Source organism: Sturnira hondurensis, unplaced genomic scaffold (genome assembly GCF_014824575.4).
Source record: "Sturnira hondurensis isolate 20B ecotype Veracruz unplaced genomic scaffold, ASM1482457v3 Scaffold0020374, whole genome shotgun sequence".
Taxonomy (NCBI): domain Eukaryota; kingdom Metazoa; phylum Chordata; class Mammalia; order Chiroptera; family Phyllostomidae; genus Sturnira; species Sturnira hondurensis.
In genome coordinates, this window is record NW_028093005.1 from 1034646 (window position 1) to 1056064 (window position 21419).

General features: G+C 50.3%; 1 protein-coding gene across 1 annotated transcript; it reads right to left on the minus strand.

Annotated features, from left to right (window-relative positions):
• Nucleotides 1-562: 562 nt before the first annotated feature.
• GGT6 (gamma-glutamyltransferase 6) lies at nucleotides 563-3123 on the minus strand. The gene is made up of 4 exons (XM_037029590.1): nucleotides 2962-3123; nucleotides 2152-2357; nucleotides 1950-2063; nucleotides 563-1648 (listed from the first exon to the last, which is right to left on the minus strand). The coding sequence occupies exons 1-4, from the start codon at nucleotides 3093-3095 to the stop codon at nucleotides 597-599; spliced, it is 1506 nt and encodes a 501-aa protein (XP_036885485.1). The 5' UTR covers nucleotides 3096-3123; the 3' UTR covers nucleotides 563-596.
• Between the last annotated feature and the right edge of the window lie 18296 nt (nucleotides 3124-21419).

Below are 21419 nucleotides of genomic sequence, written 5' to 3' on the forward strand. Positions count from 1 at the left end.
CTCAACCTCTTTCCTGCTCTGTGAGTCTGTTTTAGAAAGTGAGATTAAGAGGTTTACGTTGTGCACGTGGTGCCCTAGGAAGCGGGAGGTGAGCAGAGCAGGTGGGAGCTGAAAGACATTATTAGCCCAGCTTATGCCTCTCCGGGTGGGGGTTTCTTGTGCTGCCCATTGGGGAAGCCCTGACACCAGGCACCTAGAAGGCTTATGGGAAATTAACCAAGAGCAGGAATGGCACATGGTATTCATGGGACTTCACCTTTATTTTGTTTCCAGCCTCACCGAGGGAGATCAGCAGAGGGTGGCCTGAAGGGGAGGCTGGAGATATCCGCAGTCCCCCAGGCTCTGCCTGCCCTGCCCATGGGGCCCAGGTGGCATTCTTCCATCTTTCCTTTCCAGAACTGGATCAGAACACAGGGCTGGCCCCAGGCCCTGGCGCACTTTTCTTATTATCCTTCGTTTTCTTAGCTGAGAAGAGCCAGTCCAGGTAACTGACCAGACCAGAGTTCGAGGGCCTGAGCCAGCATTGAGCACGTAGTCCATGCATTCTCTTTGTGCTCTCCATTGGTTGCTGGTGGGCCTGCTCTGTCCCTGTCCCCTTAGAACCCCTGGTAGGGACAGCAGCCACTGGGTACACTGGAGACGTGGGCATGCTCTGCATGGGCTGCCACCTGGAGCACAATCCCTTGGCCACAAACACTGGGGCTCTCTGTTGGTCCTTGTTGGGCTTGGTGCTGATGGTGGTGGTGGTGCTGGAGCTGGGTTTGGGGCCTGGCCAGGTGGCTGACGAGGGCATGGGTTGTTACTCTGGCTGCTGCGGGGGTCCCTGAAGCCACCAGCCCTAATACGTCATCCTCTGTGTCATCTGGGCTGCCACGAAGAATGAGGGGGCAGGTCCATGTACTAATTGCAGACTGGGCCACTAGGTTGCTGAGGATAACTCCGGTGCTTGGGGACAGGTGTCGAGAGCCGAAGGAACTGTTGAGTGAGGAGATGAGAAGGAGCACAGAGCCGCTGCTGTCCACGGTGGCCAGGACACTGCTTACAGGGGTCTCTGTAGTTTGAAGGCGTGGTGGGCAGGGGTCAGAGCTAGGTCCTCTAGACTGTAGGGCTGCCTGCAGCAGTGCCAGCAGTTCTGGGCCAGCTGAGGGGCTGGGGGTGGTGAACAAGACGCCCTGGGCCAAAGGCAGCTTCAGTGCTGGCTCCAAGGTGGGCATGGGCTCTGCTGAGCGTCCCTCCAGCCCCAAGTCTTTGGCCAGCAGACTCAGTAGAGCATTCCAAGCAAAGTCCGGGGTGGAGGCACGCGCTGCCTTGTGTAGCACAGCTGCCAGTTTTGGGTTGGTGGCTCGGTCCCCAGGGCCCAGGGGGGTCCCATCGGAGTGGCAAAGTAGTGGACAGAGGCCTTTTGTGCCGTGGGCTGCCAGAGCCCGGGCCAAGGGTGTGTCTACCAGGAAACCCTCTTGAGCCAGTTTGGTGGGGCCTGCCAGCAGCCGTGGCCAGGGCAGGCGGCCGAAGCGTGTATGCAGCAAGCGCAGGGCGGGCAGAGCCAAGGGCAGCCCCTGGCCGGGGACCAGGCTCTGGGCTGGGCCTGATGTGAGGGCAGTTGAATTGCCCGAGGAGCTATTGTGGAAGAGGCCCCAAAACATGGCACCTGGGGGAGATAAAGGTGTCACACAGGGTTGGGAATCTGGCTAGGGTCACTCAGAGCCCCAGATGAAGGGCTACTGATTTACCCTGGGGTCAGGAGTAGTTGACTGGACCTGGAGACCCACAAGGGGTTAAGATTACATGGGCCTAGAATCAAGGGTCACAGCCTAGGGTTAGGGCTATTGGCCATGTCTTAGGTCATGCTCACTAACCAGCATTGAGGACAGGGCCACTGACTATCTGGGTTCCAGATCATCAATTGGACCCAGGGGTGGGGTCACTGTCTAGGCTCGTGGGTCACTGACCTAGGCCTGTGGCATGAGGGTGCACCACTGCCAGACACAAGGCTGCTCCGACTCCGGCGTCCACGACATTGCCCCCGGCAACAAGCAGCTCTTGGCCCAGGCGGGAGCACGTGGCTGCAGCAAAGAAGGGACTGTCATGAAGAGGGGCCGGGGACCAGTGACACCAGCCCTTCCCCTCCCTTGGGGTGCTCTCATCACTGACCTGCAGGGCTGATGATGGCGCCATGGTGGTATACGCCGGGGCGGTGGGAGTGTCCACTGGGTGGAGGGGCCACAGAGCCCAAGGTTTCTGTAGCGCTACCCCTGGTGCGGAGTTGCCAGGTGGCCAGGGAGGAGCCAAGGACCAGCAGCAGCAAGGCGACAACTAGTTGGGCCCAGGCCCCTGGCCTAGCACCAGCTTCTTTCCAACTTCCTCAAGAGAGAAGAGTATCCTCAGCCAGGGCCAAGGCAGGGGGGACACCCATGAACCCCAGGAAAATCCAGGGAATATTTCCCAAAAGGTCGATCTTGCTTGTTAGAGGAGTGTAAGTCTGCCACGGAGAAGGGCTCCCTGACAGACAGCCCAGTGTGAAGAGAAACATGAAGACTGGGGAAACTGGGGACAGCTAGAGAGGAAGTCTCTGGAGAGAAGATTGGAGAGGTAGGGTTGAGCCAGCTGGGAGAGAAGCCTGACCAGGGCTTGGCAGGCTGCAGGGTCAGGGCCCGGCCAGGTGTAGCCAGGCCCCAACCTGCTCAGCAGGTGCCTCCTGCAGGAGCGGGTGGGGGTTGGGAACCTTTGACAGAGCAGCAGGCAGGGCTGGCTTAGTACAAATGTCTCTTCAGACACACACACCATGAATTGTCTGGTTCAGGCCAGGTCTGGGGCTGCAGCCTGGGTTCCTCCTATTCAAACAGAAAGTTCCTGTAGCCGAGCCAAGTAGAGGGTAGTCTGGCCTCACTAGGGGCCCCAGAGGGAGGGATTTACTGGCCTCAGTCCTGAGTTGCCAGGTGCCCAGACCCATCCCTGACTCACCCGGAGGAGTCCTGGGGCTTCCAGGGGTCGGGAACAAGTGGCTCTGCTATCTCCTCCTCTTCATCCTCGGACTCTAAGCTCTGGTCCCAGAGCAGCAGCTGCCGGTAGAGCACGGGCTCTGCTGTGGCTTCCATGGCCCCACAGTGCCTGCCCCAGGCTCCCTGCCTGCCAGCCTTCCCAGCGCAGTCTCAGGAGGCCCTGCCCAAGCCAGGCAGGTGGGAGGTGGAGGCAGCCTTGGGGAAGGGTGTTGTGGAGTCTGGAACAGGTTTGGGCAGGCCATGGGGCCACGGAGGCTGTGCCTGTCCCATTAGGGCACATGGGCCTAGGGGCTTGAGTGGCAGGGACTCTGTCAGGGGATACAGTTCAGGGAGGTGGCAGGAGCCCAGTCCTCAGGCTACAGCCGTAGGCCCTGAGATCCAGGATACTTGCTGGCTCCCTCTTTAGGGAATGTGGCTCCAGGCCCCCCAGGCCTGTTCAGGACGCTACTCTAGGGAGGACGCTACTCCAGGGACGGTGGGAGTTGAATTGGAACTACAGTTACTTTGTTGCTTGGATGGGGCTCAGCTTGTGACGAGGTTCTTTGTAGAGGTGTCTGGTCTCTGGCTGGGGTCAGGGCTCAGCCTGAGGCCCCTCCAGGGGTCTGAGTTTCTCTACCTGGGGAGCATCTGGAGGTGAAGGCACAGTCATGTGGCTCTTTACCAGCAGGTGGCGCTACAGACCCCTTAGGGCGCCACAGCCTGAACCAGTGTTTCCAAATTCCTTCACTCCGGCACTCACACCAAGGACCTGTTCTGTGGCAAAATCACAGAACCCCAAAGAGTGTTGCAGGACAAGTTACGGACTCCAGTCTCATTTGTTCTCTAGTCATGTCTCTGCTGACCGCTCTGCTATGACCACCTCAAACCTTCCTCTTTCCTGCCTCAAACCCCGAACCCTGCGACACAACACTTCAGTCTACCCTCTTGCTTCCTGTGTCACATGGCCAAATCAAGGCTGGAGCAAGAAGCCTCCCCCATCCATGCCAACTGCAACCCCCTTCCACACTACTCCGTCCCCCTGCTTCTTGCCACTCCTTGCCTCTCTGGCTTGGGCCCAACCCCTCCCGCCTCTTGCCTCCTATTTCCCCAGGACCTTTCTCTCTCTTTGACCCTTCTCTCCTGTAGCTTCACAGCTTCTCTCCTGGTTCACAACAATGTTTATGAAGAGTTGAGTTCTCTCCTCAGAAATTCCTCTCCTAGGTATGTACTTAACAGACATGTTCTACAATGTTCACAGCAGCACTGATGGAACAGCCCCCAATTGGAAAGTGCCCCCACACCCATTATCAGTAGTGTGAGTGGGGTGGTCTCCTAGTGGAATACTCCGCAGCAGTGCGAAGCAGGGGTCTACGAGTGTATGCGATAATGGACATGATTACGAACACAGCGAAGAGTAAACAAAGCCAGGCGCCCAAGAGTACATGCTTTTTGCTTCCATTTATATAAAGTACAAGAACAGGTAGAACTAGTTGCTGCCACTAGAGGTCAGATGGTGACGGGAGAAGGTGAGAGGGCTTCTGGGATGCTGGTGAGGTTTCGTTTCTTAATCTGACGTTGGTGACGAGTGTGCTGATGGTGAAAGCGCATCCAGGTGTCCATTAATGATACGTCCACCTTTATTTGTTTCAATAAGAAGTTTTCTTTAAAAGCTCAAGTCTTTTCTGTATTAAAACACGGACCACAAAAATCATCCTTTAATCCCACTTGGCTCCCAAGCCCCGTGCCTTCCTCTCGGCCTCTTTGCAGACAGGTCGGGTTGGCCCTCTGACTTTGGCGTGTCAAAGTGGTCGGACTCACCCTGGGAGCTCATTGAGCCAGGCTGCTGGGCTCCACTCCCAGAGAGTCTGACTTTGTAGGTGTGGTGCAGGGACCAGCAGTTTGCCTTCCTGACTCCCAGGTGATCCCACACTTTGAGCAGCAGTGATCCACAAGAAAATTGTCTGTACCTACCGTCTCCATTGCCTGGCTTCCCACTTCCCCCCACGGCCCATCGCAAGCTGCTTTCCATCCCTAACCCTCCAGACAGACCTTTGGTTTCCAGGTTTTCTGATTTTTTTATACCAATAAAAAAAAGAAACAAACCAACAGAGATAGCATAGGCTGTCTGTCACCTTTTCTTTTGGCAAAGGGAGGTGCGAGGTGGGGGGGGGGTCACTGGATTCCTGATGGTGATCTGCTCTTGTTTAATAAAATAATTCGATTTCACTTCCTGTTAACACTCTGTGGGCAAGTTATAACTTCAGAATGAGGGTCAGTCCTTCTTCCTGAGAAAACGCAGTTGGGAACCCAGTACATCTGTGCCACTACCCCGTCTCCTGCCCCATCTTCGGTCTGGCCTCGGGCTCCTAGGCCTGGCTCCCTTTGTCCAGCAGACATGACCCTTTGGCCCCTGTCCAGCCAATATTCCTCTGCTCTTAGAGCTGTGTTCCGACAAGCTCTTTGGGACCAAGGCCCCCACTGACTGGGTCATGGCGACGTTTCCTTACATGGTCTTTCTCACTCTGGCAGCTCTGGGCCTGGACAGCACTGCCCCACATTCCAGGAGATGACTGTTAGCTAGGCTTCAGTTAGATGCCAGACAGCTCTGGAGATGGACAGTGGTCAGGCCAAGACAGCCCCGGGTCACGTGGAGCCAGGCACTCCAGCGGCAGTCAGAGACGAAACCAGCTTCAGGACACCCGGGTCTTGTCTGGTTTCTGCCACTGACTCACTACGTGACTGCAAGCAAGTCATTTAACCTTTGGGAGTCTTGACTCCAACTCTGTTAAAAAAAAAAAGTCTAACAATATCTCTCGTCCCAGGGTTACTGTGAGGATTCAACAGGAAACACATTTAAAGCATGAAGTCACCATTTGGGACAGAGTGGCCCCTCTAAAATGCGTGAATTCCTTGCTCTCTGTACCATGAGCCTGAATATCACAGGGCTGAAATAATGTGGGTAATCCCCACCCCTGAATCCACGCGCACGCGCGCGTGCGCGCACACACACACACACACACAGACACACACGCTCCCCACTCAGGATGGCTCTAAGCCTGAGTACAGAACTATGGAGTCACCCATGCCTTCATTCACGTTCTCACCTTATCTTTCGCTCATTCTTTTATCCTGATGGTTCTCATTGCTCGTTCATCCCCTTATCCTAATAGTTTTCAATTTTGTCCTAATGGTCCTGCACAGTAGAACCACCTGGTAAAATCCTAATACCCAGGCAGACCAATTAAATAATTAAATCTGACTTTTCAGGTTGCAGATTCACTGGTATTTCCTTTAAAGCTTCCCAGGTGTTGCTGGCTGGGAAGCTCAGTTGCTTAGAGCGTCGTCTCGATACACCAAGGCTTCAGTTCGATCCCTGTTCAGGGCACACACAAGACTCAACCAATGTCTAAAAACAAACTGCTGGTAACCAGAGGGCAGGGGGGAAGGAAGTAATTTGGGAAGGAAGGGAAAGTGTCGTCAGTGAACATGTGTAAAGGATGCATGGACAAAGCCAAGGGGGGTCAGTATTGAGGGTGGGGTGGGAAAATGGAGACAACTGTATTTGAACATTAACTAAAAATGATTTAAAGAAGACTACCCCCCCCCCCCATCTGGAAAGGAAATAGACTCCCAGGAAATCCAGGAAGCTCAGAGAGTCCCAAAGAAGTTGGACCCAAGAAGGAACACACCAAGGCACATCATAATTACATTAGCCAAGACTAAAATGAAGGAGAGAATTCTAGAAGCAGCAAGAGATAAGGGGATAGTCACCTACGAAGGAGTTCCCATAGGACTGTCAGTGGATTTCTCAAAAGAGACCTTATAGGCAAGAAGGGGCTGGAAAGAAGTATTCCAAGTCATGAAAGACAAGGATCTACATCCAAGATTGCTCTATCCAGCAAAGCTTTCATTTACAATGGAAGGGCAGATAAAGTGCGTCTCAGATAAGATCAAATTCAAGGAGTTCGTCATCACCAAGCCCTTATTATATGAAATGTTAAAGGGACTTATCTAAGAAAAAGAAGATAAAAATATGAACAGTGAAAGGACAGCAAACTCACAGTTATTAACAACCACACCTAAAACAAAAGCAAACTAAGGATAGCTAGATCAGGAATGGACCATAGAAATGGAGATCACATGGAGGGTTAGCAACAGGGGAGTGGGAGGAGGAGAAGGAGGGAGAAGGTACAGAAAATAAGTAGCATAGATGGTAGGTAGAAAATAGATAGGGGGGAGGCCAGGAATAGTATGGGAAATATAGAATGTAAAGAACTTGAGACACGTGGTCATGAACTAAAGGGGGGAATGTTGGGGGAGGGGTGTGCAGGGTGGAGGGGAATGAAGGGGGGAATAGGACAACTGTAATGGCATAATCAATAAAATATATTTAAAAAAATAAAAAAGAAGACTAAGCCAATGAATGCACAAATAAGTGGAACAACAAATTGATATTTCTTTCTCTCCCACCCCCCTCTCTTTCTAAAAATCAATGAAAAAAAACACCTTCTCTGGTGTTTTCAGTGTGCAGCTGAGGCTGTGAACCACTCACTGCCTTATCTGGGCTCCTAGTCCAGTGATTTCTGCAGCTGGAATCACTACCAGGGATTAAAAAAGTACCAGTTTGCTGGTCCCTCCCTTTCCCTCAGCCTCACGCCCAGAGCATCAGTATCTCTGGCAGTCAGCCTGGGTCATCATGAGGTGTTTTTGGTAATCTTTATCCTACTATATGTTTATTGATTTTAGAGAAGAAGGGAGAGAAACAGAGAGAGAAAAAAACATCTATGTGAGAAATATTGATCAGTTGCCTCCTACATGTGCCCAGATTGGGGATGTGACATTTTGGCGTATGGGACAACGCTCCAACCAACTCAGCCAACTGGCCGGAGCATCGTAAGAGTTTTTAAAGCTCTCCAGGTGATTCTAATATGTAGCCAGGTTTGAGAATTGCTGTTTATAAATAATAATACCCTCATAGTCGTGTTTCTCAGGCATTCACTGAGTACCTCTTCTGAGATGCGTGTGTTGGGGGAGGGCAGTGAGGAACTTGGGGGCAGCTAACGGTTGGCTGTCCAGCAGACCTGGCTGCTCCCTCCCACCAGACAGGCCCCCACAGACCAGAAATTTGCTTTTGCCAGTCCCCTCAAGCTGACTTTCCTGCTCATCGCCGCTCTGGCTCAGACCAGCTGTGTGTCCACGTTACAAATGTCCCCCTGGGACCTGCTGAGATTTGACTCTGGTTATAGATTTGGACCCATGCAATTCCAGCCCGTGTTGCTTGCTTGCTCAAGGAGCAGTTGTAGTAATAAGAGGTAAGTCAAACTGCAGCTGCCATTCCAGGTGTTTCTTTATTGGGGAAAATCAACGCAGCCCCTGGCAAATGCTTTATTCTCTGTCCCAGTGAGCAGAGTATCCAGAAGTCATTTGTTTTTACCCGGTAGGGATAGCAGTACACCTTCAACATCTTGCTTTGGAGTTAGAGGGGCACAGCGTGCAAGGTTCACACAGGGGTCCGGCGCCCAGATGAGGTGGGAACAGCAGCGCCTCCCCCAGGCCTCTCTGCGGCATAATTCCGAGCATTGGTCCTCACTGCATGTCCCCTGAGCTGGTACTCAGACAGCACCCCCCCCAACTTTTTGTGTGCACACACACCTTTCATAGACTTGCTTTCTAGTTAATTCAGGCAGAAGTGTGGCCTTGCTTACAGCTAGTAATGTTGACGGGTGCACGTACGCCTAGGAGTCTCTGGAGGGCAGCAGACATCACTGGGCACTTACAAAGTGGTGCGGGGAGCTGGGGCGGGAGGTTTGGTGCCAGGCAGAAGCAGCACATTGACACTGGCTCAAAGGGCCTAAAAACCTGCAGGATAAGGAGGATGTGTGTGCTCCCCTGGCCCTGCTGGCTCCCACGAAGAGTGTGTCTCAGGCCCAGGCTTTGGGGAGTTCAATTCTGGTAAGAGGTCATTGGTCAGTTCCTTTTCTGAATATTTATTATTATTATTATTATTATATATTTTAGAAATAACTATAGTTTTTTAAAAGATTTTATTTATTTATTTATAGACACAGAGGAAGGGAGGGAGAAAGGGAGAGAAACAACGTGTGGTTGTCTCTTGTATGTCCCCTACCGGGGACCTGGCCTGGAACCCAGGCTTGTGCCCTGAATGAAAATCAAACCAGAGACCCTTTGGTTTGCAGGCCAGCACTCAATTCACTGAGCCACCCCAGCTAGGGCTCTTTTCTGAATATTTCTAAACCAGAAAACCTGAATTAGAAAGTACCTTTGGTGTCCTTTTACTGGCAGCATCTAGCTCTTTAATCATTGCTTTTATCTTTTGTCAGAAGTGTTCCAGTTGCCTTGGGCACCAGTGCTGTCCTCCCGCCAAGAGCCTTTTCGACAGTACCCACTGTAGTGGGTTTGTCAGGCTTTCAGCTGTCTACTCTCTATTCTCCTTCCTAATAGCATTCATATTTTCCACAGGGGAATTATCCCCCTCCCCCACTCCTCCCTATTGTATGGAATCCCGTCAAGTTCCAAGATTTGGGGACTGATCAAGGGAAGACCAAAACGTGACCACAAGATGGCAGTAGTACCCAGTGAGCTGCATTTGGGTGGTGCCTGGGCAGGGCTGCCTGGAGGGGAAGTCTCCCAGTGTAGAGGACCTCCTAGGGATAGCAGTGCTGGGTACCACCTGGAAGGGGAATGGGCAAGGGACCTCTTGGAGGAGAAGGGACTCAGAGAGGGGATTTACGCATGTGCATATGTGAGGAGGGGCATCTCTGGGTCTGAGAACTCTGAAGCGCAGCAGTGGCTTGGGGTCATATAGTCCCAGAGTTTGTCTTATCTGTGGGCAGTAGACATGGGGGGGGGGGGAAGTTTTGCAAGGTATGCAAAGCAGGCAGGTTAAAACACAGTTTTTGAGTTTGTCTCTGGTGATCTTTTGAGCTATCAGGTCCTCGCCTGCTATGAAGAAATAAACACCATAGGGGCCAATCTATAGCCCACAGGGGTCCTCTATTGCCCACTTATATGACAGAGGCTAAAAACACCAAGTGCCTGCCTCTCACCAGTCTCTCCCACTATAGAAGCAGAAGGAGCAAATCCTTCCTTGAGCTACCCAGCTGGTACAGACGTGTAGCCAAGGCTCAGCCAGTTACACAATAGCCCCCAGGTCTTTTAATTTGAGCGAGTGACTTCTTCACTGTTCAGAGCTGAGAATCATTGACCAGTCTGGCCCTCCAAGAGACACCACCACGCTCCTGGCTTCTTAATCTTTTAGAGCAGGTTTTGTCATCCAGGTTATGCATTGAACCACAGAACACAGAAGTGACTGAGTGACAATTTCCCCCCAAATCTTCCCAAAGCATTTGCCTTTTCTCTTCCTTCCTGGAGCCCAGACTCTGGAGCTTGGCCGAGGGGATGGAGGGGCCACACTGAGGATGGTGAGGTAAGGAGCCAAGAGGAGGTAAGGACCCTGCGCTTTGATGACTTTTTCACCAGCTATAAGCCCCGGTCTGTATGTCTTTAGGTTTCTTGTCACATGAGGAAAACAAGCCCCTTATTTGTGAGGTTGAACAAACAGGACTCACAGAACACTGTCCTAACGCGATTTTATTTTTATCCTCAATCTCCACTAAACTTGTTCTGTGGGGCCGGTGATCGCCACCCGTCACACTGAGTACAGGGCAGGTCCATGTCTTCCCGGGACACTCTCTGCTGGTTCAAAAGTTCCCGGTCACTTCCAGTGATAAAGTCTCGTTCCCGTGAGGGCACTGTAGAAAACTTGTGGAGACAGGGGGTGGGATAGCGGTTGCCAGGGGTGGGGGCAGGGGGCAGGAAGAGCTATTCTTTAGTGGGCAGAGGTTTCAGGTGGGGATGACAAAAATGGTCTTGAGATGGACAGACAATAAGTGTATTTGGTGTCACTGAATTGTGGTTAAAATGGTAAACTGTGCTTTTTATATTTTACCACAATGAAAAAGAGAGACAATGTAAAAGTTCATTTAAGGTTAAAAACTTTTCCCAGTACCTTCCTGGTCTGTTTTGGGTAGGCAGTGCACAGCAGGGAAAAGGGTGCGAGTGTGCGTGTCTGTGCACAAGCGTGCGAATGTGTGTGTGAGAGAGAATGTGTGCCTATCTATCTGATCATCTCCTTCCCAGCTCCCCCTTCCCTCATTACTCACACACCCTGGGAGTGTCTTCATCACCTACCAGCCTGTTTTTTATTTAATTGGCTCTAGAGAACGGGTGAGGGAGGGAGAGAGGGAGAGAAACGTTGCTGTGTGAGGGAGGCATTGACTGGCTGCCTCTTGTATATGCTGTGACTGGGGACGAAACCCATAGCCCAGGCATGTTCCCTGACTGCCACTCAAACCAGTGACGCCCAACCAGGTGGACCACACCAGCCAGGGACTTTGCTGTTTTGGTTCCTCCAGAGTTGAAATGGGAAAGAAAGAGGAAGACAGGCAAGAAAGGTCTTATTCTGACCAGTACTGTGTGAGCTGCCGTATGATCTCCCCAGCTTGGTATGTGTTTAAGGCTGACTCCTCATCTGTTGGGGCTATTTTGTAAGTTCTCCCAAAACCCTCAGCCGACACCATTCCCCAGGGCTCTCACTCACAGCTGGGGCCCTTGGTGCGGGCTGGTAGCTGACCTCTCTCAGGCTCACAGGCAGCTTCCTGCCGCTAAGGTCCCACTTTTCCTCCAGGTGGCACTCTTGGACAGGTTTTTGCACAGCTCTGTGCAGGTCTCCTCTCCGAAGGCTCACTTCCGGATCATGGAAAGTCACACACCCTTTTTTCCCCTCAACAGATATTAGGGGGACCGGTTTCCAATGTGGTAAATTACTTTCTCTTTATTATCAGAACCAGTAGAGGCCAGCAAGTCTGTCATGAATTCTATTTAAAAAAACAGATTTACTGAGGTATAATTTACATAAAGTAAAATTCACCAATTTTAATGTCTACAGACACAATCAAGATAAAGAACATTTCTATCTCCCAAAAAGTTTCCCGTGTCCCTTTGCCTCACCTCCCACCTCTGGCCCTTTGCGACCACCGACCTGGTTGCTGGCCCTGTACGCTTGCCTCAGGCAAAGGAATCCTGTGTTGAGGCTTTACACACTATGAATGGAGCAATGAAATATGTAACAGTTCATATCCAGCTCCTTTCGAGCAGTATAAAACCTTTGAGAAACATGCGCAAGTTGCAAGTGTTAGTAGGTTTTTTTTTTACTGCTGAGTAGTGTTCGTTTTATCTATATACTGCAATCAATACACTCATTGATGGAGATTGGGTTGTTTTAAAATTTTTATTGTTATGAATATAGCCGCTATAAACACTTGTGTACAAGTCTGTGTGCAAACACAGGTTTCCGTTCCTGAGAGTGGGATTTCTGCGTCACATGGTGAGTCTGTGGTTGACTGGTGGACAACTGCCCAACCATTTCTCGATGCAGAAGTGCCGCTTCGCATTCCTACCAGCAGGGGATGATGGTCCCGGTCGCTCTGTGCTCTGGGCATCACTTGGTATCATCGGTGTTTAAAATTTTAGGTGCTCTAGTGTGTAGGAGTGTCTCACTGTGGTTTTAGTTTGCGTTTCCCTAATGTCTAATGATGCTGAACATGATCTTATCTCCTTATTTTTTGTTCATATATCTTCTTTGGTGAAGTATTTGTTCAAATTTTTTGCCCATTAAAAAACAAGTTATTGAAGTTATTATTAAATTTTAAGAATTCCTTGTGCATTCTAGATATAAATCCTTTACTGGACAAACATGTTTTATAAATATGTTTTCTCTGTCTGTGGCTTTTCTTTTCTTCCTTCCTTCCTCCCTCCCTCCCTTCCTCCCTCCCTCTCTTTCTTCCTTTTTTCTTTTGCTGCAAAAAGCTTTATTGATTCCATTTGGTCCAATGCATGGGGCAGGGCTTTGAGGTGGGTGGTTAAAAGGCTTTTAAAACTCACCTTAGGAGCCGTCTGCCCTTCCTGGAAAAGGGCTCAGCCACAGAGTTGGTTTTGCATCTTTCAAAGATGCTGGGCTCCCTTGTGCTAGCCAACTCTCAGAAGTGACCCATACCCTCCAGAGCCACTTCGTCCTGGTCAAAATAGACGCCCAGAGAGAGGTAGGTGTGGGAGGCCCGCCGATGCGGGGTGACTGGGCGGCCAATTATTCGCCTGGGTGGAATAATTCTGACAAACGTGGGAGCTCATAGTGGTTCAGCAATAAGGAAGTAAGGTAAGAAACCAGTGTTGGCTGGCCTCGGAGGCTGAGGACGGCTGAGGTAGTTCTGAAGGTAGAGCCTGGAGAAGAGGCTGGAGGGTGACGGGAGGCTGGAGGAAGGGGTGCGCTGGGGTGTGGGGTGTGCTCCACGAAGACACTGCTGAGGCAGGAGACCGGGGAGGGCTCTGCCTCCTGTTCATTTTCTTACGGTATCTTTTGAAGATCAGTACTTTGGTTTTGGTAAAATTCTATTTATCCTTTTGCTTTTGTTTAAGAAGGCTTTGCCTAACCCCAGGTCATACAGATTTTGCTTTTTTGTTTTCTTCTAGAAGTATTATATTTTTAGCCTTTATAGTTAGATCTAAGATTTATTGTGAATTAGTTTTAGGCTACAGTGTGAAGTATGGGTCAAGGTTCATTTTATTTTTGCCTACAGGTGTCCAATTGCAGCTCAGTTTTGAGGAAAGACTATCCCTTCCCCACTTTTCAACATTTCTTGAAAATTGATCAACTCTATACATGTGTGAGCTGATTTTGGGACCCTTGATCCTGTTTCGTTGACATGGTGTCTGCCCTGAAATGGGGGACTCTCGATGACCTTGCTTACTGTAGCTTTAGAGGGAGTCTGAAAATTGAGTCGTTTGGATCCTCCAGCGTATTTTTTAAAATTTTGGGATAAATTTTAGAAGGACCCTATCAATTTTTGAGAAAGAAAGCCTACAGGACTTCTGATGGGGACAGTGAGACTCATCGGTTCCTGGGATTCCTGACCGTGGTGCAACTGTCTGTTTATTTAGGGCCTCGTTCGTCTGTCTCTGGAGATTGCGTCGTTCTCCACGTGCAGGTCTGTTGAGTGTTTTGCTCAATATGTTCTTAAATGGTATTGAGTTTTCTGCTGTTGTAACTACTATGATAAATAGTATTTTTAAAAATTTTGATGTCCCACTGTTTCTTGCTAATATAAAGAAATGCAATTGGCTTTTTAAAAAAGATTTTTTTGTACTTACTTTTTAGAGACATAGGAAGGGAGAGAGAAAGAGAGGGAGAGAAACGTTGGTGTGAGAGAGAAGCATTGATTGGTGGCCTCTCACACGTACCCCAATAGGGCCTGAACCTGCAACCCAGGCCTGTGCCTGGACCGGAAATCGAGTCAGCAACCTTTTGTTTTGCAGTGCGATGATGCCCAACCAAGTGAACCCTACTGGTCAGGGTGCCTGGGTGGAATAATTCTGACAAACGTGGGAGCTCATGGTGGTTCAGCAATAAGGAAGTAAGGTAAGAAACCAGTGTTGGCTGGCCTCGGAGGCCGAGGACGGCTGAGGTAGTTCAAGCTTTTGTAGCTTGACCTTGATTCTTATATCCTGAGAACTTGCTAAACTCATTTATTAGTTGCAATGTAGTCGATTTTAAAAATAGATTGCTTAAGATTTTCTGCATGAACAATCATGTTTTGTGAATAGAGTTTTACTTCTTATCCAATCTGTAAGCCTTTTTTTTATCTTGGCTTATTGTTCTGGCTAAGGTCCCACATTTATGAGATTTAAAATAGTTGTTTTAGGCTGGGGTGGAGGGGGAGAAGTGGGGGGGTGTTAATATAGACAACTGTAATTGAACAACAGTAAAATAATTTAAGAAATAAATAAAGCAGTCATTTTAGAGTCTTTATCTATCATCTCTGTCCTTCCTGGGTCCGCTTCTATACGCATACAGGTTGTCTTTGTCCATTAATCTGTTGGTGAGCAACTAGGCAGTTTCCATAGTTGGCTGTTGTGACTAATGCCACGGTGCTGACTGTGTCACCAGGCCTCTCCGTGCTGGCCGGTGGAAACAGGGACCATTCTCACTTCTGTGTGAACTCTGGAAATTGTTTGGTCTACTATTTTATAGTGGTTCTTTCCCTTGCCTTGGGTAATTTCCTCCCACACATGAATATATCAATTCTCACTCCAGACCTCCAGGAGTCCCCTCTGCAGATACCTGGTGCTCCACAAATCTCTAGGAAACGCCTTCCTCCTCAGGACTTCGCCCTGAAAATTCTAGCTGCCTTGACCTCTGAACTCCAGTGGGTCTGCTGGGCTCTGGTTAGGATCCCGCTCCCTGTGCTGTGGCGCAGAAACTGCCTCCGGGCTTTGCGCGAGGGGGTGAACATTGTTTCTCTTCTCTCAGGGGTCACGGTCCTGTGCTACCTGTTCGGTGCCTGAACGAATCCTTTACATATTTTCTCCAGGCTTCTAATTGTTTACAGGAGGAGGGGCAATCTGGAGGCAGGTAACCCTTCACGGGCAGAAGCGGAAGTCGCCCTTGTTAGGTTCCTGAGGCACGGATCAGGGACCATTCCACTACGCTCTTTGAGTGACTGAGAGCTGCACCGCATTCTCAGCTGAACTGGTTCCTGGAGCCATCAACGGCTTCTTGAATGACTGATACACATCAACCTTTTCCAGCGGTCCCCTTGAAGCCCCTGTCCCTAGACCTGGGGCGAGGGACAGACACGGCTCCACCCCCACCCCTTCCCCTTTCCTGGGGGCAGGCTGGTGGTGGGAGTCATTCTGCAGATCTCTCCAAAGAAATGCTCCCTCTGTTTCGCTAACTCCTCTTAGCTTTTCCAGATCCTTTGTGAGCTTGATGGGGCGTTCAGCTGAGGGTCAAAAACTGGTTATCAACCACCCCTTGGCAAGTCCTGCCTTGGTGGTGTCACCCCACTCTGCAATGTGGGGGCCATCGGCACCCGTTGTTCCGGGGGGGTCTTAGTCACCAAGACAAGCTCTCATTTCCTGCTACACTGCTTGAGTCACTGCAAGCAGGTTCCTGTCACAATTCCTGTAAGCTCTGAGAAGAAAAATGCCTCCTGGGACACGTGGATAATTTTGACCTAATTAGAGCAATTGGGTGGGACTGAGATAGGATGACAGATTCTGTTGGGCAGGGGTGGTTACGATAGGGTCTGGGATGGAGTGCGCTCGCTTGGAAGGGCTACGGGGGCTGAGAGAAACCAGCAGGCTTTAGGGACCAGGGGTAGTGGGAGTGATTAGGGTGGGTAGGGGGCTCAGAGGGGCCACAGAGGGAATGGGGAACATAAGAGGGATGGGGGAGCAGGGGAGGCTGGAAGGACTAGGGGAATGTGGGGCCATCTGGTTTACGTGGGAAGAGATACGAAGCCAAACAGCAGCCAGAGGGAGCTGGAGAGGACTAGGTGGGGGCTGGGAGTGACCAGAGAAAAATATTTAAATTTACTGTGGTAAAATATACATAATATTTACCATTTAAAACATTTTAATTGTACAGGTTAATTAAGTACATTCACGATGTTGTGCAACCATCCCCCTAATCCATCTCCAGAACTTTCTCATCCTTCCAAACAGAAACCCATTAAACAATAACCCCCTTACTCCCAGCAGTAAGATAATCTGAGATTACTCCCAAATATCGGAGATTACCAGAATATCTATTCTGCTTTTTGTTTTAGACAAAGAAAATTTCAAACCATAATTTCCTTGTCCCTAGACATCTTTCTTGCCGAGGTATGGGGACTAGGGGGCAGGGAGGGGCTGGTGGACATGGGGGGTGAAGGAGAAGCTAGGAAGCCCTGTGAGGAATTGGAGGCACTGGGGAGATGGGTGGGGGGCTAAGAGGGCCCAGGAAAGGACTGGGGTGCCTGAGGGCTCACAGGGAGGCCAAGAGAGGCCTCATCCCAGCGGCTGTGCCCAGGTTCTTGTCACTGTGCAGGAAAGAATTCAGGAATGCGATGGAGAGATTCAGAGAAGCACAGCAGATTTGTTGAGATGATGCACTGAGGAGGGAGGGGAGTGGGGGGCTCAGAGAGCGCGGCACCTGACGGGGACTTAGTGAAAGTTTCTATCAGCAATGGGCGAGGGGGGAATGGGGTGGCTCACAGTCTCTGAGCCTGAGCGGAGCGGGTGGTCATCAGCCCAGCTCATCTCAGCGCCCCCTCTCCGATGGTGGCTCTTTCTTTGGTTTTCTTAGAAATGTCACTGGTCTGGAGGGCAGAGTGGCCTCAAGCCATCGATGTATGTTGACATGGCTGCCAGCTGGGGCTGATAGTGGTCTTTATTTGTCTCAGCTGCTTTTTACCCCAGGAAATTGGGAGCGGGGCGGCCACATCACATCCTCAGTGCTCTGACCCGGAAGTTCAGCAGTGGGGCAGCAGGCACATCTGCAGTGTCCTAACTTAGAAGGGGTGGGGGGCGGGTTGGGGGGGGGCAGGGCCCCTGTTCCTCGTGCTAATTTTCCTGCCTCAGCGGGGCTGAGAGGAGTTTGGAGGAACTGAGTGATGATGGATGTCAAGGAGGGGAGCACAAGCCTGGTCTTCCTGATATAGCAGAGCCCCTCATGAAACAGAGCCCTCCGATCCCTGAGACCGCCTGCTGCAGCCGTGCTCTCTCTGGCCAGTGTGTTGACAGCGGCTGGGACCCTCCCCTGGCTGACCCAAAGCTGCCTGGCTGCTGGGACGGGCTCTGCCCTCACCGTATGGTCAGAATACTTGCATCCTGCCTGTGGTGGGAAGTGAAAGGGGGCCTGGGGGACCCCATCTTTCCTCCTTACTGGGTCTAGATGTGGCCTAAAACCTTGTTTGTGTTTTACTAATATCTGGACAACTGAGGATCTCCGTGTAATAGCCCCCTGTGGGGAAGTGGGGAAATAATCTCCTGGTCCCACATGAGAACCTAGAAAATGAGTTCCTAACCAGGCTAGTAGGACCAGAGGGACGGGGCACAGTGGGGGTCCCAGAGTAACTGTGGGAAATGGGCGGAAGTTGGCAGGCCTGGGGGCCTGGGGTGTAAAAGAATGAGTGTATTGAAAGGTCAGGAAGGGACTGGGGAGCTGGATGAAATACAATTGAAAGTGATTTGGGGATTTGAGCTGCTGATGAGGACAGGGAATGGAAGGAACCTAAGGAGATGGGAGGAGCTGAAATTTCAAATGGGGAGGTTGAGTGTGGGGGTTGTAGAAGAGAAAGGGTGAATGAGGAGAGTGGAAGAGGCTGGGGAGGTGGGGAGGATTTGGAAAGATGTTGCCGTGACATACAGGGACGAGGGGGAGCCTGAAGACTCTGGGAAGAAAAAGGGAGGTAATGGGAAGAAGTGGGGGTGAGGCGTGGGGAGGGATGGCCTTGAGGGCTTGGGAAAAGGTGGGGCCCACAGGGCAACATGGGAGGGGCTGAGAGAGGTGCTCCTTTGTCTAGAGGTATAACTTCCCACTATGATGAACAGATTTCTCAACTTGTAGTTCTACCAGTTTTGGCGTTTCCCTGCTTCAGGGATGAGTTATGTGCATGCCTGACTGGAATCCCTACCTCCTCTCTGGTCCCATTAACCTCCACCCTCCATGTGACATTAAAGCAAATCAGGCACTGTGGCCCTTAAGAACGCCCCTCCTCCCGCCCTGCCCTTCACCTGGTCCTGCTTCCCTCTCTGTCCTCAAGCCTCTGCCCAGGTCTGTGCAACCCTGTAGGCTCAGCGTTCTCTCTGTTTCTAAACACTGCAAACTGGATCTAGGCTTGGAGTTTTGCTTCTGAAGCTGCTTCTGCCTGGAATGTGCTTCACCACACAGGTCTTAGCTACATTCTTACACTTCAGGTCTCCATTCAAATTTTACCTTCTTTGGAGAGGTCTTCTCAGACCCCCCCAGATGAAGCAGCCCCCACCTCTCTGGTGTCTGTGACTCACAGGCCCATGCTCACATTTCTCCTGGCGCAGACCTGCACCTGGCATCACGTGACGCGTCGTTTGCGTGCTCATGGCCTTCCTGCCCCAGCATATAAGCGGCTGAGGGCTGGGTGCCCTCTTTTTCACTGCTGTATTCCCTGCACCCAAGGTCGTGACGAGAAGGTGGTAAATGTTCAATAAACGACTTCAGTTGACTATTGATCGACTCATTCATTCATATCCATCTTCAGAGCAGCATTATTTGCAACATTCCAAGGGTGGAAACAACCCAAGTGTAGACTGCAGAACGGATAAATGAACTGTGGTGTATCCATACAATGGAATTATCCATTAAAAAGGAAGGAAATTCTGACACATGCTACAACATGGCCTGAGGACATTATGTGGAGTGAGAAAAGCTGGTCAAAAGACGACAAATACGATAGGATTCCACGTACATGAAGTACGCAGAGCAGTCACATTCAGAGACAGGAAACAGAACAGTGAATGGTTGTCAGGGGCTGCAGGGAGGGGGAGGGGAGCTACTGTTTAACCGGGACAGAGTTTCAGTTTTGCAAGATGGAAAAGCCCTGGAACTGATGGTGGCTGGCGATGGCTGCACCACATGTGACTGTACTTGACGCTGCGGAACTGCCCACTTAGAAGTAAAGAAGCTGGGGAATTTTATGTTTTGTGTTTTTTACTACAACAAAAAGGCATCGTTGTTACATTCACATTGCCGTATCTTATTGGTGGATTGTGCATTTCATGAGCGTGAAATGTCCACCTTGATCTCATTTTGGACTGAACTCAGCTTTGCCCCACGTCACCGGGCCGCACCAGCTCTCCGTTTTCCCTGGTGGTTGCCTGCAATGGGGATTTTGGTCCGTCCTTTACATTTCAATCTTCCTATATTGTAGTAGCTTCTTGGGCTCGTCTCTTGTTCACGGACTCTAGTTGGATTTTACCCATTTTGAAAGGCTTAGTTTCCTTACTAAGTGAATTTAAGTCATTTCAATGTATTGTGATTGATACCTTTGGACTTATTTTATATTTTCTATTTACCGTGCTTTCTTTCTTATTTTTCTTTTACATCAGTTACATATGCACATAGTTTAAGGCATTTCTTTCAAGGTTTGTTTAGAAATATATCTGTATGTTGTTCCTTTCCATTACTTTCCCCCCACAGGCGACTACTTTTTAAATTTCTTTCTTAGCTGACTTAAAAAATGCTGCCATGTTTCTAAATAACATGTTTGTGTACTATTTCCTGATTATTAAACTGTTACCCTGTTGCGAAACCCCACGCTTCCATGGCTGGTTCAGCCAGGCAGTGGGACATCGTTCAGCCCTAAGAAGGCATGAGAGGCACCGCAGTGCACACCACAGCCCACACGAGCGCTGGGACCGTCGTGCCGAGTGAAAGAAGCCAGTCACTTAAAACCACAGAGCATGTGACTCCGTATGTATGTGATGCCCAGAATGGGTAAATCCAGAGACAGAGAGATTAGTGGTGGACTGGGGGCGTGATTACTAACGGGTACGGAATATCCGTGTGGAATGATGAAAATGTTCTGGAATTAGGTAGGGGCGATGGTTGTGCGCCCTTGTGGGTATACTAAAAATCACTGGTGTTACACCCATAAAATTAATTTAATGAACAATTATCTCAAAAAAACAATAAATAATCTGTGTCTCTATGATCCTCTGAAGAAGACAAGAGTCTCCGCTCAGAGTCCTTTTGAAAGCAAAGCCTGTGGAAGGTCTTGTGAATTAGAAAGTTGATCTGGGAAATAACAGCAGGAAGCTGGAGAGAGGGGCTAGAGAGCGAGAGATGGAGAGAAAGCCACACTGAGTGTGTTCCCGAGGTCTCTTTTGGGGGTATTTTGCACTCAGTTCCTGTGGGGGATTTTCTGAAGGGCCTATAGAAGCCTTTTCAAAACTGTCTGCACGCAGGGCTAGCGGAAGAAGCGTTTGTCCATCAGCCGCCATTCCTCTGGTGGACAGCCACCTCTGGAGGCGCCAGCTCCGGAAGTCTTGGAGCAGAAAGTGAAACACACTTGAGGAGAGAGCCTTGTCCTGAGCCCCCAGCAACAGCCGGCTGCAGCTTTGGCTGGAATAGGAGGTGAGGCTGAGGGTGTGCCGAGCCCAGCCGACGCGTGGGGCTCTGCACAGCCCTCTGCACTCTACCTCCCAGTTCCTCTGTTTTCGAAATCCAGAATTTTAGTACCAGCAGTGGAACACAATAAAATTAAGGATGGTTAGTTAGATTTGCCAATACACTTAGCCGAACTTATTTGCTCCTTGGTGCTTACTGTGACGACGGCCCCTTTGGAGGCTCATTCTTTTCTCTCTTTTTTAAAGATTTTATTTATTTATCTTTAGAGAGGAAGGGAAGGAGAAAGGAGAGAAATATCAATGTATGGTTGCCTCTCATGGGTCCCCTGCTGAGAACTGGCCTGCAACCCAGGCATGTGCCCTGACTGGGAATCAAACCGTGATCGTGTGGTTCACAGGCCCATGCTCAATCCACTGAGCTACACCAGCCAGGGCTCT

Excerpts from the sequence above, each read along its gene's own strand:
- GGT6 (XM_037029590.1), bottom strand. The coding sequence starts at position 3,095 with ATGGAAGCCACAGCAGAGCCCGTGCTCTACCGGCAGCTGCTGCTCTGG. Across the intron at positions 2,358-2,961 it reads AAGCCCCAGGACTCCTCCGG|TTGGAAAGAAGCTGGTGCTA; the intron begins GTGAGTCAGGGA and ends CTCTTGAGGAAG. Across the intron at positions 1,649-1,949 it reads CCCTCATGCCACAGGCCTAG|GTGCCATGTTTTGGGGCCTC; the intron begins GTCAGTGACCCA and ends TATCTCCCCCAG.